The sequence below is a fragment of the Nipponia nippon genome, unplaced genomic scaffold, assembly GCF_047370975.1.
Source record: "Nipponia nippon isolate SJK-2023a ecotype South Korea unplaced genomic scaffold, ASM4737097v1 scaffold_2, whole genome shotgun sequence".
Lineage (NCBI taxonomy): Eukaryota > Metazoa > Chordata > Aves > Pelecaniformes > Threskiornithidae > Nipponia > Nipponia nippon.
In genome coordinates, this window is record NW_028262336.1 from 65,101,943 (window position 1) to 65,114,167 (window position 12,225).

Sequence of the window (12,225 nt, forward strand, 5' to 3'; positions counted from 1 at the left end):
GTAGTAGACTCAGATTTCAAAGTTGCAAGCATGGTTTTACTGTTCATAAATCAAAATGAGTTTTCGTCACTGTATCTGTATGCTCCTTTACCTCCACTGTCCTGTAGATGTATGCAAATGTGTGACAGTTCCTCTGCGGGAGAAATCCTCATTATTTTCCTTGGTATCATATATACACTGTGTGTATACTACTGTGCAGTTGTCATTAAGCACAGCCTTTTATGTCTGGGCTCCCCTTTCCTCCCTCCCTCAGTTTCCCAAGAGAGCCCAGAAGCTCTGTGATGCTCTTGGTTAAAGGGTCTGTTTTCTTTTATCACTTAATTTTAGCAACCCATATAAGGTCCTTCTTCCCTGAAAGGAAACTCTTGAGCTCAGAGTTTCTCTGGGGCAGAGGCAGTTTCTCTTCTCTTTTGCCTGCCGGACTTTAACCCCTTCTTGCAAGGCTGGGTATGGTACATGTGAAATCCATTGCACAGGAAAGAAGCAACTCTGATTCAAAAATAAAACCACCCCACCCTCTGACACCCACTTAGTACTATTTTAGAACCTGCTGAGGCCTGTCAACAGTGTCTGTGGGGACAGGTGAATGGAAAGAGCGGAGAGGAAACAATAGGAGGTACAAAACCTAAAAGTATCGCATGTGTCATACCATCACATACATTGAAACTTAGAGACTTAGGCCATCTGGTGATCTGCATGCACTGTAGCTGAAAACTGCTCTGTCTGCATCAGGTGGTGAGAAATTCCCCGCTCCTTTATGCTAGGATTTGGAGGAAGAAAGGTTGAGGGAGAATGGTGGCACCCCCTTCCTCCCCAGGTATTCGCACTAGAGAGGTGATGAGGACTTACCTCCCAAAACATTCCCTAGTCCCTTCAGAAGCACAGTTGGCTGTAAGGAAAGGAGGGGAGACCAGGAAGGGGGAACACCACTTACTCTCAGCAAGCAAGACGCATCTTTCAGCGGTTGGACTTGATGATCCTGAAGGTCTTTTCCAACCTAAACGATTCTATGATCTGTGTTCACGAATGAATGGATGAGGGCTGTTCTAATTTGACGGTCAGCTGCTGATTCACGTAGCCTGTTAGTGTAGTATCACAGCACTACAAGACCATTAGTGGATTTGTGTTTGCCATGGCTCTGTGAGACAGGGAAGGGCAACTCTTCAGATGTGAGAGAGACAAGAACTGTACTCTGTTTCCCGGAGGACATCTGCATCAGGCAGTGCAAAAGTAGCACTTTAACTACTTTTAAAGGGTTTAAGGGCAACCCACAGCTAATTTCGTACGAGAGAGAGCAAAGGCCCAGGGTCAGTGTCCTGCTGCTTTGGTGGTGTCAGTGTTGACAGCACAGCAGATGACCCAGTCCTAGCACCAGACTATATTTCTGCAAAGCTTTGCATGGTGTAGGCAGGTATGAAGTAACATGTCCCATATCCCATGGGATGTATGTGATGGAATGGGCAGCTGATCAGTGTCTCGGGAGTTCCAGTCTGGTCTTTGTAACCACGATGCCCCGCCACGCACTGATTTTGAATGAAAGGTAGGATTCTCTGATAGTTCTGTGACTCTGGAAGGGGACCCTAGACATTGGTGGACAGTGGTTACACATTGCTTACTATTTCAGTTAATAGTTATTTTGTACTACTGGACTAAATGGAATTATACTGTTGTTTTACTTAATGTGTTTTCTAGACAAATGTCTATCTGCAGCGATAATGTACGTGGAGCTGAGCTTCAGAAAAGTCCTTCATTCCTTAAAACCAACACATCACAGTGTGGTAAAGATGAATAGTTTGTGAGGAAGCTTACAAAATAGTTGGGAAAAAATTAAGCACTTAAATAATAGACAAAAGCAGATAAAGTGTTAGTCTTGGTTGGGCAAACTCTTTGCTCAGAGGTTTTGTCCCCTATAGGACAGAGTGTTTTTGTTTCCATCTCAGGTTCCCCTTCCACCCCCGCTCACTTCCTCCAGTCTGTTTAGTCAGAGTTAGATTGCCCCCATGCCCTCTGGACGGATCATACAATTTATGGGTTTGGGGGTTTGTTTTCTTTTTCTCTCCTGAGAAAAATACCATTCCACAGGGTAAAGAGGAGACTTAGTCTCTCATGGGTTCTGTCTAAAGCTATGAAAGTTTCTCTTTTTGAGTGGGTGTAGGAAGTTGCAGGCAGGGCATATCAACACTTAGGGACCAGATGTTCTGGTGAAATTCAGTGTTTCTCCTCCCCCTCTCTGTTGTTTCTTTCTTTCTGTGACTGCAGTCTGACCCGTTTTAGAATAACACTTGCCATAATTTTGCCTTCTGAAAACCTCGGGAAACAGTAATCTTTTAGACTCTGAGGTCTGTGTATTATGATTTTTTTAAATGCTGCTTATGCTTTGTACTCCAAGCACACAAAACAATAATTTCAGAATTTGCATGCCTGCTTTGCTTACTGTGTAGTGTGAGATCTACCTTGAGTTGTTAGTTCCTCTCCTACAGATCCTTTGCACTGATGTTTTTTTCCTGTGACAAGTTGCTGTGGGGGAATACCCTTTGGCTTTGTATGTTGGAAAGTGTTATTGTTAGTGGGCATCTTGAAAGAATTTGGATAAACTAGAAACCAGTAGCCTGTAAATACTTGGTAAATTGTAAGTTTGACTATGTGTAAATAAACTTCGCAAAAGATTCCTCTCCTCCTGAAGCTGCTTTTAGCCATCTGAATTAGTTAGCAAGATAGTAGCCAACCAGATATGGAGCAAGGGGAGAAGAGGTTGAATTTTCAAAGAAACTTTTTTCATTTTGGGGAACTCTTGCCCTGCAGAAATACTGTCAAAATATCAGAGTTTGAAGAACTTAACCCCGCAGGCATGCAATGTGAGCTGATGGTATGTCTAGTGTATGAAAATTGATGCATGAGACACTGTTGAGAGCTACAAGGCTCAGAGGACTTAAGTGACATCTTCTGCACTTCCATAAGGGAGGATAAACCTTTAGCAGGACTATCAACATCCATTCCTTGACAAGCCTACTGTGACTTGCTTGAGACTAGAAAGGTTGTGTAAATATGTCCATAACTGAATGACTTTGCACCTTATCCAAATTAAAGTTGCTCTTCTAAAAATCTTCCTTATTTGAAAACCTGTTTTTTTCCCATATATCTTTTTCCCCAAAGTCTAAGGCACATTCAGACTGTCACTTAGCTGCAAAATTCTCAGCTGAGCTTGTTTTAAAATGAAGGTGCTTCTCAAAGAAAACCTTAAAATATATACAGAAACAACTACCTTGGAGTTTGAAAATGTTGCTCCGAGGTGGGTATTGTAGCATTTATCTACAAATGCCAGGTTAGACACCAGTACTTCTACTTTGAATCTCAGTGCCGTTGTTTTACATCCTAATGTTAAAGAGCCCGTGAAAGGGAAGGAAGTTATCATCTAGAGATACATATCAGAAGTTCCCAAACGTGAGGGACTGAGTGCCAAGAATTGTGTAGGCTTCAGTCAATACACTGATTATACAGAGTGGTAGAACTGTCTTAAGGTTTTGAGTATCTGTACAGAACTAGTTTAGGTGCAACAAATTTGTTAGCTTCACACAGTCTTCCCAGGCGCTAGAGCACTGGAAAGGACTGTGTAGACATTCAGCCTAACTCTGTAAAGCTGCCTCTTAGCTACTAGTAATCCCAAATTAGACCGGGACTGACAGTATGCAGTCCTTAAATATTATTGCAATTTTTCCCCTGGCATCCATTTTACCTGTGTTTTTCTGTTATCTGGGATAGCCAAACAGCCCCCTGAATATTTATCAATATGGATAGTGGAAAGAGTGCAGATGACAGAAAGGTAGTCTAGATGATTTTTTTTCACGGTGTTTCATGTAGGTGAATTGCAAGGCTCCAGAAATCTAAGGTAAGGTTGTCTCTTTACTGTTTGGAAACCATTGTTGTACAGTTTCAAGACTTTCTAATTCACAGGCTTGAGGGGAAAAAAACAACAAAATGGAAAACAAGGTTGGGATTATTTGATATTTTTTTTTTATTTATTATGAATCTTTTAAAATTATTTGGTTTTATTACAGGGTTGATCTTTGGAATGCCAGTAACTTGAAGTTTGGAGATGAGTTTCTAGGAGAACTGAGGCTCCCTTTGAAATTTCTCCGACAGTCTAGTTCTTACGAAGCATGGTATTTGACATTTTTCTTTTGGAGAATAAGTAGAAACATATGTCTGCTGTGAAGACTTAGGAGTAATTACTGCTATGTGATGAAGTTTAAATGGATTTAATGTGTATCTTTTTTTGTAAGCAAGCCAAAGTAATCTTAGCAAATGTAAGAACAAGAAGTTTTGATAATGTGATTAGAGATTTCAGTCTGCCTCTGTATCGCATGTGGGAGTTCTTATACATTGGCTTGATGATATTATTTACTGCAGTTCATCAGCCGTGCCACAGTTCTAGTGTGTGGGTTTTTAATCATATCTACATAAATCTTTATGATCAGAACTTCCCATGTTGGCAGTTGGTGCAAAATAGACTGGCAAAGTTAATTAAAAAGTCTGATTCAGAACTCTCAAGAATTTTATAGATATATAAATATTGTGTGTATCTATACGTTTTATATAAGTTTATGTATAGCCTGAGATAGTCTTGTGTTTCAGCACAAACTTTCTGTCTTATTTTTTGCATGTCAGGTATTTCCTGCAGCCCAGAGATAATGGTAACAAGTCATTGAAACCTGATGACCTCGGTTCCTTAAGGTTAAATGTGGTTTACACTGAGGACCATGTTTTTTCCTCAGACTATTACAGTCCACTTAGGGACCTCCTGCTCAAATCTGCAGATGTCGAGGTAATTTGCTTGCACTGCTTGTTGTTTACCTGCAGATCATCCTCACAGGGGTCTCTCTGAATGTTTGTCACTATCTTGCTGGCACCCTAGTTGTGTAATTACCAGAGATTTCAGCTGCTTCCTTTTCCGACCTGAGGGCCTTGTTAAGCTCTGCATATTCCTGGTGCTTGTTTTCAGTCCTTGCAGAAAAGATCTTTATCTGCATTCAGTAGGTATGGTGGGTGAAGGCACACCCAGGAACAACAGTGGTTTTAACAGCAGCATATTCTCCGTGGCTTTCTAATTTTACATGTGAAAAGGCAAAGTAAACTTCAGTTTGATCGTTTGGTTTTCCTTTACTGGAGAGTAACAGGTTTACTCGCATAATTAAAAATAAAACAAACAAACCCAAACCAAGAACTAATCCTGAAATGTCAGAGGGTTGGACCATGTCTGCCATTATGTATACTTTTAGCAGCTGTAACAATGCTTTTATTTTTTCAGTACAAGAACTGGGTTCTGTACTTACCGTGGCTTGAAATTGAGAAGGCTTTGAGTTCTTCCTCTTCACTTGCTTCCGAGGCAACAGTGACATTCAGTGAAAAGACAGCTATTAAAAATGTGAGGGGGGGAAAAAAGAGACTGTACTGTAACAGGTTTTAAATTACTGCCCTCTTGCGATCAAAACTTAGAGCCAACAAAAACTGGAACGTACTGCCCACCTGTGCTATGTACAGGCATGTTTGGGTGACTGGCCGCTGCAACTGTTGTGTGGGGTTCTGCATTAAGGAGCTCATGGGAAAAGTAAGAAAGAATGCTTGTTCTAGAAAGATCTCTCAAAGTTTTTATTTCTTTCCACTGTTCAGCCTGTTTCAGCATCAGCTGCACACATTTTGGGTGAAGTTTGCAGAGAAAAACAGGAAGCAGCCATACCTCTTGTCAGGCTTTTCTTACACTATGGCAGAATTGTGCCTTTCATAAGTGCCATTGCGAATGCTGAAGTGAAGAGAACTCAGTAAGTACCAAAACCCAAATTGCTGTCAAACACACCTACTCTGCATTGGCTAGCGTTAGGATCCTCTACTCATTTTCTAGAATTAGATGTAATTTCAAAAGAAACCGTTGGAGTTGTTCCTGTTCTTCCCAGCTGAGTGGCAGAGTTCTTTATAAATGCATTCACTGCTCTGAAGATCTGGCAAGTTTGATTTTAGGAGGAATTCCCATCATGTTTTGCAAAATCTACTTGCAAGACTATTATAAAGTCTGAGAGCAGGGATTTTCTCTCTTCTCAGTCGTAATTATATTTTATGATAACTGTGAAATCCTACATTACCTTCAGCTGTTCATATGAAACCATTTCAGCTTTATAGTGTGCTAATAAATCATCTAGTGCTGAGTAAAAGTGTTTGTTGAATTTGTTCAAAACAAAAACCAAGTTTCTTCCTAATCATGAATATTTAAGACAAGCTGTGTGTTTAATCTTCCCAGTTAGAGGGCTGAGGAACAAAGATGGGATTGGATCTGGAAGTGCATAGCAGAAAACAAAATCTTTTTTCTGGTCATTTCTTATATGTCCCTTGTTTGACTTACTGGTGTGCTGACAGTTCAGTAGTGTAAGATCTAGGATTCACACCAGGCAGGTCCTAAAGAACGTTTGTTGCCACAAGCCTTGTGCCTGTGTAGTCATGCTCTTGACTGACAATAGAAGAGACAATTGGGAGTCAAGGGGAATGACAGATACTGACTCTAAAGTGTAACAGCTTCCTCAGTACAAAATAAAGTCTTTGTGTGGGTTGGCTTTTTTCAGAGTGTCTGAGGGATAAAGTGTTTTCCTTCCTGTAGGCAGGTGTATTTTGTCTGTGCTGCAGGTTGGCTGAAACAGCTTGGTTGCTGCAGTATGAGGATATTTGCTGCTCCCTAGTCAGTCATGTTCCTGTGATAAAACAGCAGAGATGGTGTTTGTTTTCAGGGCTTTCTGGCATTTGTAACAAGCAGTGAGCTTACTTTTTCGTGAAACAAAATGATGAATCCAGCAAAGTAATTCGTCCTTTTATTCACTACTTGTAAATGGGTACAACTGTAGTAAGCTGTAAACAACAGAAAAGACATCAGTGTGCGTACAAGAACAAGCAAATAACTTCATATCCAAGTTTGATCTGCTGTCAGTAGGCACAGGTTTTGATCACATGGGTTGTTGATGAGATCGTTGATTATGTACCTATCTGCATAATGTAAACTGACATACAAGGAATTGCAGGTACAAAATTAATATGAAATCACTTGCATTCTCAAGATGCAAGTAATACTAAAAAAAAAAAGCAGTACACGTGATAGTGCAGCTAGCTAAAGCTTAACAAATCACGATGGCCATATGTCTAGTGCAAGAAGAATTCTGTGCAAGTGGCTTTTCAGGAAAACGTGGAGTCCCACTCCAGACTCCTGCATGGCATCAGCTATCCACGCAGTTCTCAGGGCAGAACTGGGATCTGCACTGTGTTTAATAGTGTTATCACAGGACAGTGCTGTAAGTCACTCAGAAAAGATGGCTATGTCACTGGAGCCAGTGTTTTCATCTGCCCCCCAGCTTGCAAGTACTCATTTTGTAGGAGAAGGTAGTAGGTCACATGTAATGTCCAGTGTTGTTGTGAGACTAAAATCACTGCCTCCTTCCCTTACTCAAATTAACGCTGTTCAGTAGCACGTGAAAGCGGGTGCGTTTTTCCCCATTTATACCGTAAACCCCTTTGATTTGAGCCTGCGTGTTGCCATGTGTTTGGATGGTGCACTGAGCACACCGTGCTAATACAAAGAAGAAAATCTGTAGTCCCTCTGGACTTAACCGCGATTACTGCTTCTCTGTTATAACCTGGAAATGCACTAAATGCTACGTGACTGCATTTAATGGCAGGCTGGTGTCAAAGGGAGATTTTGTTTGTGCATTCGAACTCAGACTTCTGTCACCTTTCACCGCTTTTTTTATTTCCATATATTAGCAGTTTATTACAAAGAGACTAAATTACAGAAAATTGTTCACTTCCAGAGATCCAAACACCATTTTCAGAGGAAACTCATTAACTTCCAAGTGCATTGACGAGACAATGAAACTGGCAGGGATGCATTATCTGCAAGTTACACTAAAGCCAATTATAGATGAGGTAAGAGAAGTTTAGACTGTTTGATAGAATGTCACTGTAAAAGGCCTTCAGGGAGCAGGTACTGTTTATTCCCATTTTAAGATGACTTTGTAGGAATAATGCTTAAGAGCCTGTTTCTACGTTAAAATCTTGTGTGTTAGTTTAGCCACAGCTGAGTCACCCAATTCAGAAACAATTGGATTGTATTAAAGGAAAAGGAAAGCGTCCATTTATTTAACTAAATTACTCTGTTTATAAAATCTAACATTTATTGTTTCTGAGAAATTAGTAACGTAATAAGAATATATACAGCCGAAAGCTGCTGGGAAGCTATAAGTAATGCATTTCATCCAGTGGGTATAAAGGAATAAAATTATTCTGAGATAACTGTGTATGTGATGCATGTATTGTAACAATGGTTTATTATCTGTCCAGTCCAGAATGGTGGCTGTGGGTATTTTAGTGCAGTAATTGGGCCATACTTTCAGACCACAGTCTTCCTTTAAATGATTTGACAATTTCTTCAGCTGTTGTTTTAATGTTTCATCAAAAAATGTCAAGTTTTTAAAAAATATAGATTTACTTTCAAAGTTGACTGTCTTGGCAAAATAGGACTTTTCTTGAACAGCCTTGCTTGAAAGAGTCTAATGAACAATTCTTCATTTCAGTTGAAGGAAAGCGTAGAACAAATTTAGTGCTACTTTTTGGAAAAAAATAAAGATCACATGTAATTTACCTTCAATGCTTTCTCAAAAGAAAAAAAATACAATTTGTAAAGTTGGCTTTTGCCTTTTACCCCCAAAAAACTAACAGATTATGCTTTTTACAAAACTTTTTTTACTTGAAGGTAAACTGATATATTAATTGTTCACTATATTTTTTTTTCTAGATCTGCCAGGTCCATAAACCTTGTGAAATTGATCCTGTGAAATTAAAAGATGGTGAAAACCTGGAAAATAACAGGGTATGCATTAGATTTTGAAGACACAATCTCTGTTTACACTATCAAGCTTAACTGAGGTCCTCAGATGTTTGATGTTGCAAATAATTTTGTCGTTCATTAGTATACACTGGAAGCTTCTTAACAAACTGTTACAATTATTTTACAAGGGCTTTACATTATGCAATAAATACAATACCTGTAGAATGTTAATCACTTCTCCCCCCGCCCTTGAGGGCAAGGGTAACTTAGCCTGTGGCTCTACTGATGACGTAGAAAATGGTGCTACGAAAAGGAACGATATGCCATACAGCCATATGACTTGATGTTTGTTTTTGATAGGAATAATATTTTTACTCTTGTACTTGAATATGTGCATTTACCAAAGAGAGTATCATTGAGTGCGAGATTGTTTTGCAAGTATATAATGTTGAAAGTGAGAATCTCTTAATGATGCCATTATGAATAAAACCAGGAGTAATGCTGCTTTCCACAGCAGAAAACTATACTAGTTTTGTCATAATTGTTGCATTTTTCAGGAAAATCTGAGGCAATATGTTGATCGCATTTTTACTGTGATTACAAAATCTGGTGTAAGCTGCCCTACAGTGATGTGTGATATTTTCTTTTCACTGAGAGAATCAGCTGCCAAACGTTTTCAAGGTGAGTTTCTATATATTGTTTTATTTTACATCACTGATAGCTTTTAAATGAGGTTGTAGTCTAGCAGTCTGCATGACCGATGACGGATTTAGTAGTTGAACAGCAGCTTATCCAAAATACCATTTGGAGTGTGTATTAATGCTGGTTTTTCCTTGATTTTTCATTCCACAAAGAACATGACTTTTAATGATTGTATGAGTTTTCCTTAAATATCTTTCAAAGGAAAACAGCATTTAAAAAGAGCATTATGATGGTGTGTATTTATGGTTTCAATATTTGCATAGTATGCTCAGTTTTCAAATGTTCGGGTTTTTGTAATGGCTCATTCTGCAGACTCCATGCAGCTGAATTATTTTCTGCTCATACGTCAATCTGTAATAAAGGCCAATCTATAAATTATTTGAGTCATTGCAAGCTCATTGCCCTAGGAGGCCCCTGTGCTGCAAAGGTTTTCTGGCTGTCAAGAGAGAATTCTTTCTGCTCCCTCCTATTTGTTTTGGCTCTGTGAGAATGAGCAGGCAATATAAAGCCAGAATTGAGCAAAACAACTAACCTGTGTATTTTCATGAAGGGAAGCAGATTACAATAAGGGAGTTTTAGAGAGAGTAATACGAGTTCAGCTTTTAAAGTCACTTCACAGTAGAGAAGCTCAAGCAGAAAGCCATTGATTGTGCTGTTGTGCTCTTTATTTTATGTAAAAATAAATAAATAAATAGTGTTTTCTGCAATTACCAACTGGAATAGATACATTAGGAGTCTGTACAGCACTTGTGCTCAGGGCTATAACTAGACAACTGAGAGTGGCCTCTGTGCTGAACGTTTCATAAACTATGTAAGTTATTCATCATACGTTAGTTGCATAGATGGAATAGCAGATGTTTTTATGAATTTCCCTATGCAGTGGAACAGTGAATGGTGTTGTGAATGAAAAATGGAGAAAGTGAATGGTGTTGTGAATGAAAAGTGAATGGAAAAGTGAAAAGTGAATCCTGTAACTTACCAATATGTACATTTCCAGCACATGCTTGAGTTAGCTTTCTGAAGGCATTCTGATAATTTCAGAAGGTTTTTAAGGAAGGATTATTGAAATGCTGAGTAGACGTCTTTTTTTTTTTTTAATAGGTGACCTGGATGTGAGGTATACAGCTGTCAGCAGCTTTATTTTCCTGAGATTCTTTGCTCCTGCCATTCTTTCTCCGAACCTCTTTCAGCTTACACCACACCATCCAGTAAGTCCTGTGTCAATTTTTTCTAGCTATGTATATGGCTCTGTCACCATAGTCTGTCTATCAAGATTCTTTCTTCAGTTCTTTTAATAGCCTTTAGGAGAAGTACCTTTGTTAGTTAAAATATCCACTATGTCTGTCTTGGATACGAAGCGTATGTTGAATGACTATGTATGTGAAGAACTTGGGAAGTATGGGAGGAACAGTGAAATTTAAGGACAGACAAAGTAGATGGTCTAAGCTGCTGTGGAAAAGATGATCACTGCTTCATTTTTGCTGCATTACATGAATGCTGGATTGATTGTCATCAATGCTGGAAATGTTTTGGATGTTAAGCAACTTATGCAAGACTTTCAGTAGTTGTTCTTATTGTGAGTGGGGAGGACCTGGACAGTCTTCAAGACAGAAATCTCTGGTTTTGTTTTGCAAGTGATTGCCTTTGGTTCTCTGAAGAGCAATAGGGTAGCTGTGAAGCATGATGGCTTAAGAGTCAAAAGCCTTTAAAAAAGCAACTTTTTTCCTGTAGTGTTTTATTGGGTCTTTTCTAATTTTATGTTACTTTTCTGCAAGTGAAATAAGAAAGAAGAAATGTAGTTTACCTTCATCTATTCCATGTTTTAAATAGCCAGTCCATATAATATTGTTCTCTTTCCTAGGATCCTCAGACTTCTCGAACTTTGACACTTATCTCTAAAACGATTCAAACGCTAGGCAGCCTATCGAAATCTAAATCTGTAAGTATGCCATTTTCATTTAAAGGCTTAATTCAGGAAAGTGATTTTCTTTTTTTTTTTTTTTTAATCTTTTATCACTCATTGTAATTAAGCCTTTAAAATGCTGGAGTTGCACTAGGCTTATGCAAAACTGGTTATGATTGCTTTGATTATAAGCCTCTCAAGCTCACAGGAAAACTAAATCTGTCTTAATCTGAGCTAGATTTCAGTAAAGCAAAATTGCGTGACCAACCTAGAAGTCTATTCCAGGGCTTTTCATTCCTTCCCTCTGGAAGAAAGATAGTGATCAGGAAAACCCATGAAGTTCTCTACTTGCCTCCAGTACATGATAGCAGCTCTACAAGGCTTTGCAGATTGTTTCAGCATTTTAAAGCTCAACCAAGAAGAATTGCCCACTAAGGGGAAGGGCTATGCCTTCCTTTTCATACCAGTTCAGTTTTCTGCCAGTCAGTGGTGAGATTAGGTCTAAATGCCCATGCTCTGGATCTCTGATTGAAATAAAACTTGTGTACCTAAGGCACCACACTGCTATATCTGGTGATAATTTGGGGTTGCTGGTGGTCTAGTTAGGGTTCACACAGGCAACTGTGGATGAATCTGTACCTCAATTACGAATCCTTCAAGACAGTAGAATTCCTTCTCTCACGCTTTTTGTCAGCTTCTTTTAGGACCAAGATTAAAAGCCAAAGCAGAAGTTTGAAGCTTTTGAAGAATGCATTATTACCTG

General features: G+C 39.1%; 1 protein-coding gene across 4 annotated transcripts in view; it reads left to right on the forward strand.

Annotated features, from left to right (window-relative positions):
* RASA3 (RAS p21 protein activator 3) overlaps positions 1-12,225 on the forward strand; it is a 181,376-nt gene that overhangs the window by 153,364 nt on the left and 15,787 nt on the right. For all 4 annotated transcript variants that reach the window (XM_087758475.1, XM_087758474.1, XM_087758473.1 and 1 more), the window contains 8 exons: positions 4,056-4,160; positions 4,666-4,822; positions 5,668-5,816; positions 7,842-7,956; positions 8,825-8,899; positions 9,415-9,538; positions 10,661-10,767; positions 11,421-11,498. In XM_087758475.1, the coding sequence (XP_087614601.1) occupies positions 4,056-4,160; positions 4,666-4,822; positions 5,668-5,816; positions 7,842-7,956; positions 8,825-8,899; positions 9,415-9,538; positions 10,661-10,767; positions 11,421-11,498 (910 nt within the window). The remainder of the gene's footprint in view (positions 1-4,055; positions 4,161-4,665; positions 4,823-5,667; positions 5,817-7,841; positions 7,957-8,824; positions 8,900-9,414; positions 9,539-10,660; positions 10,768-11,420; positions 11,499-12,225) is intronic.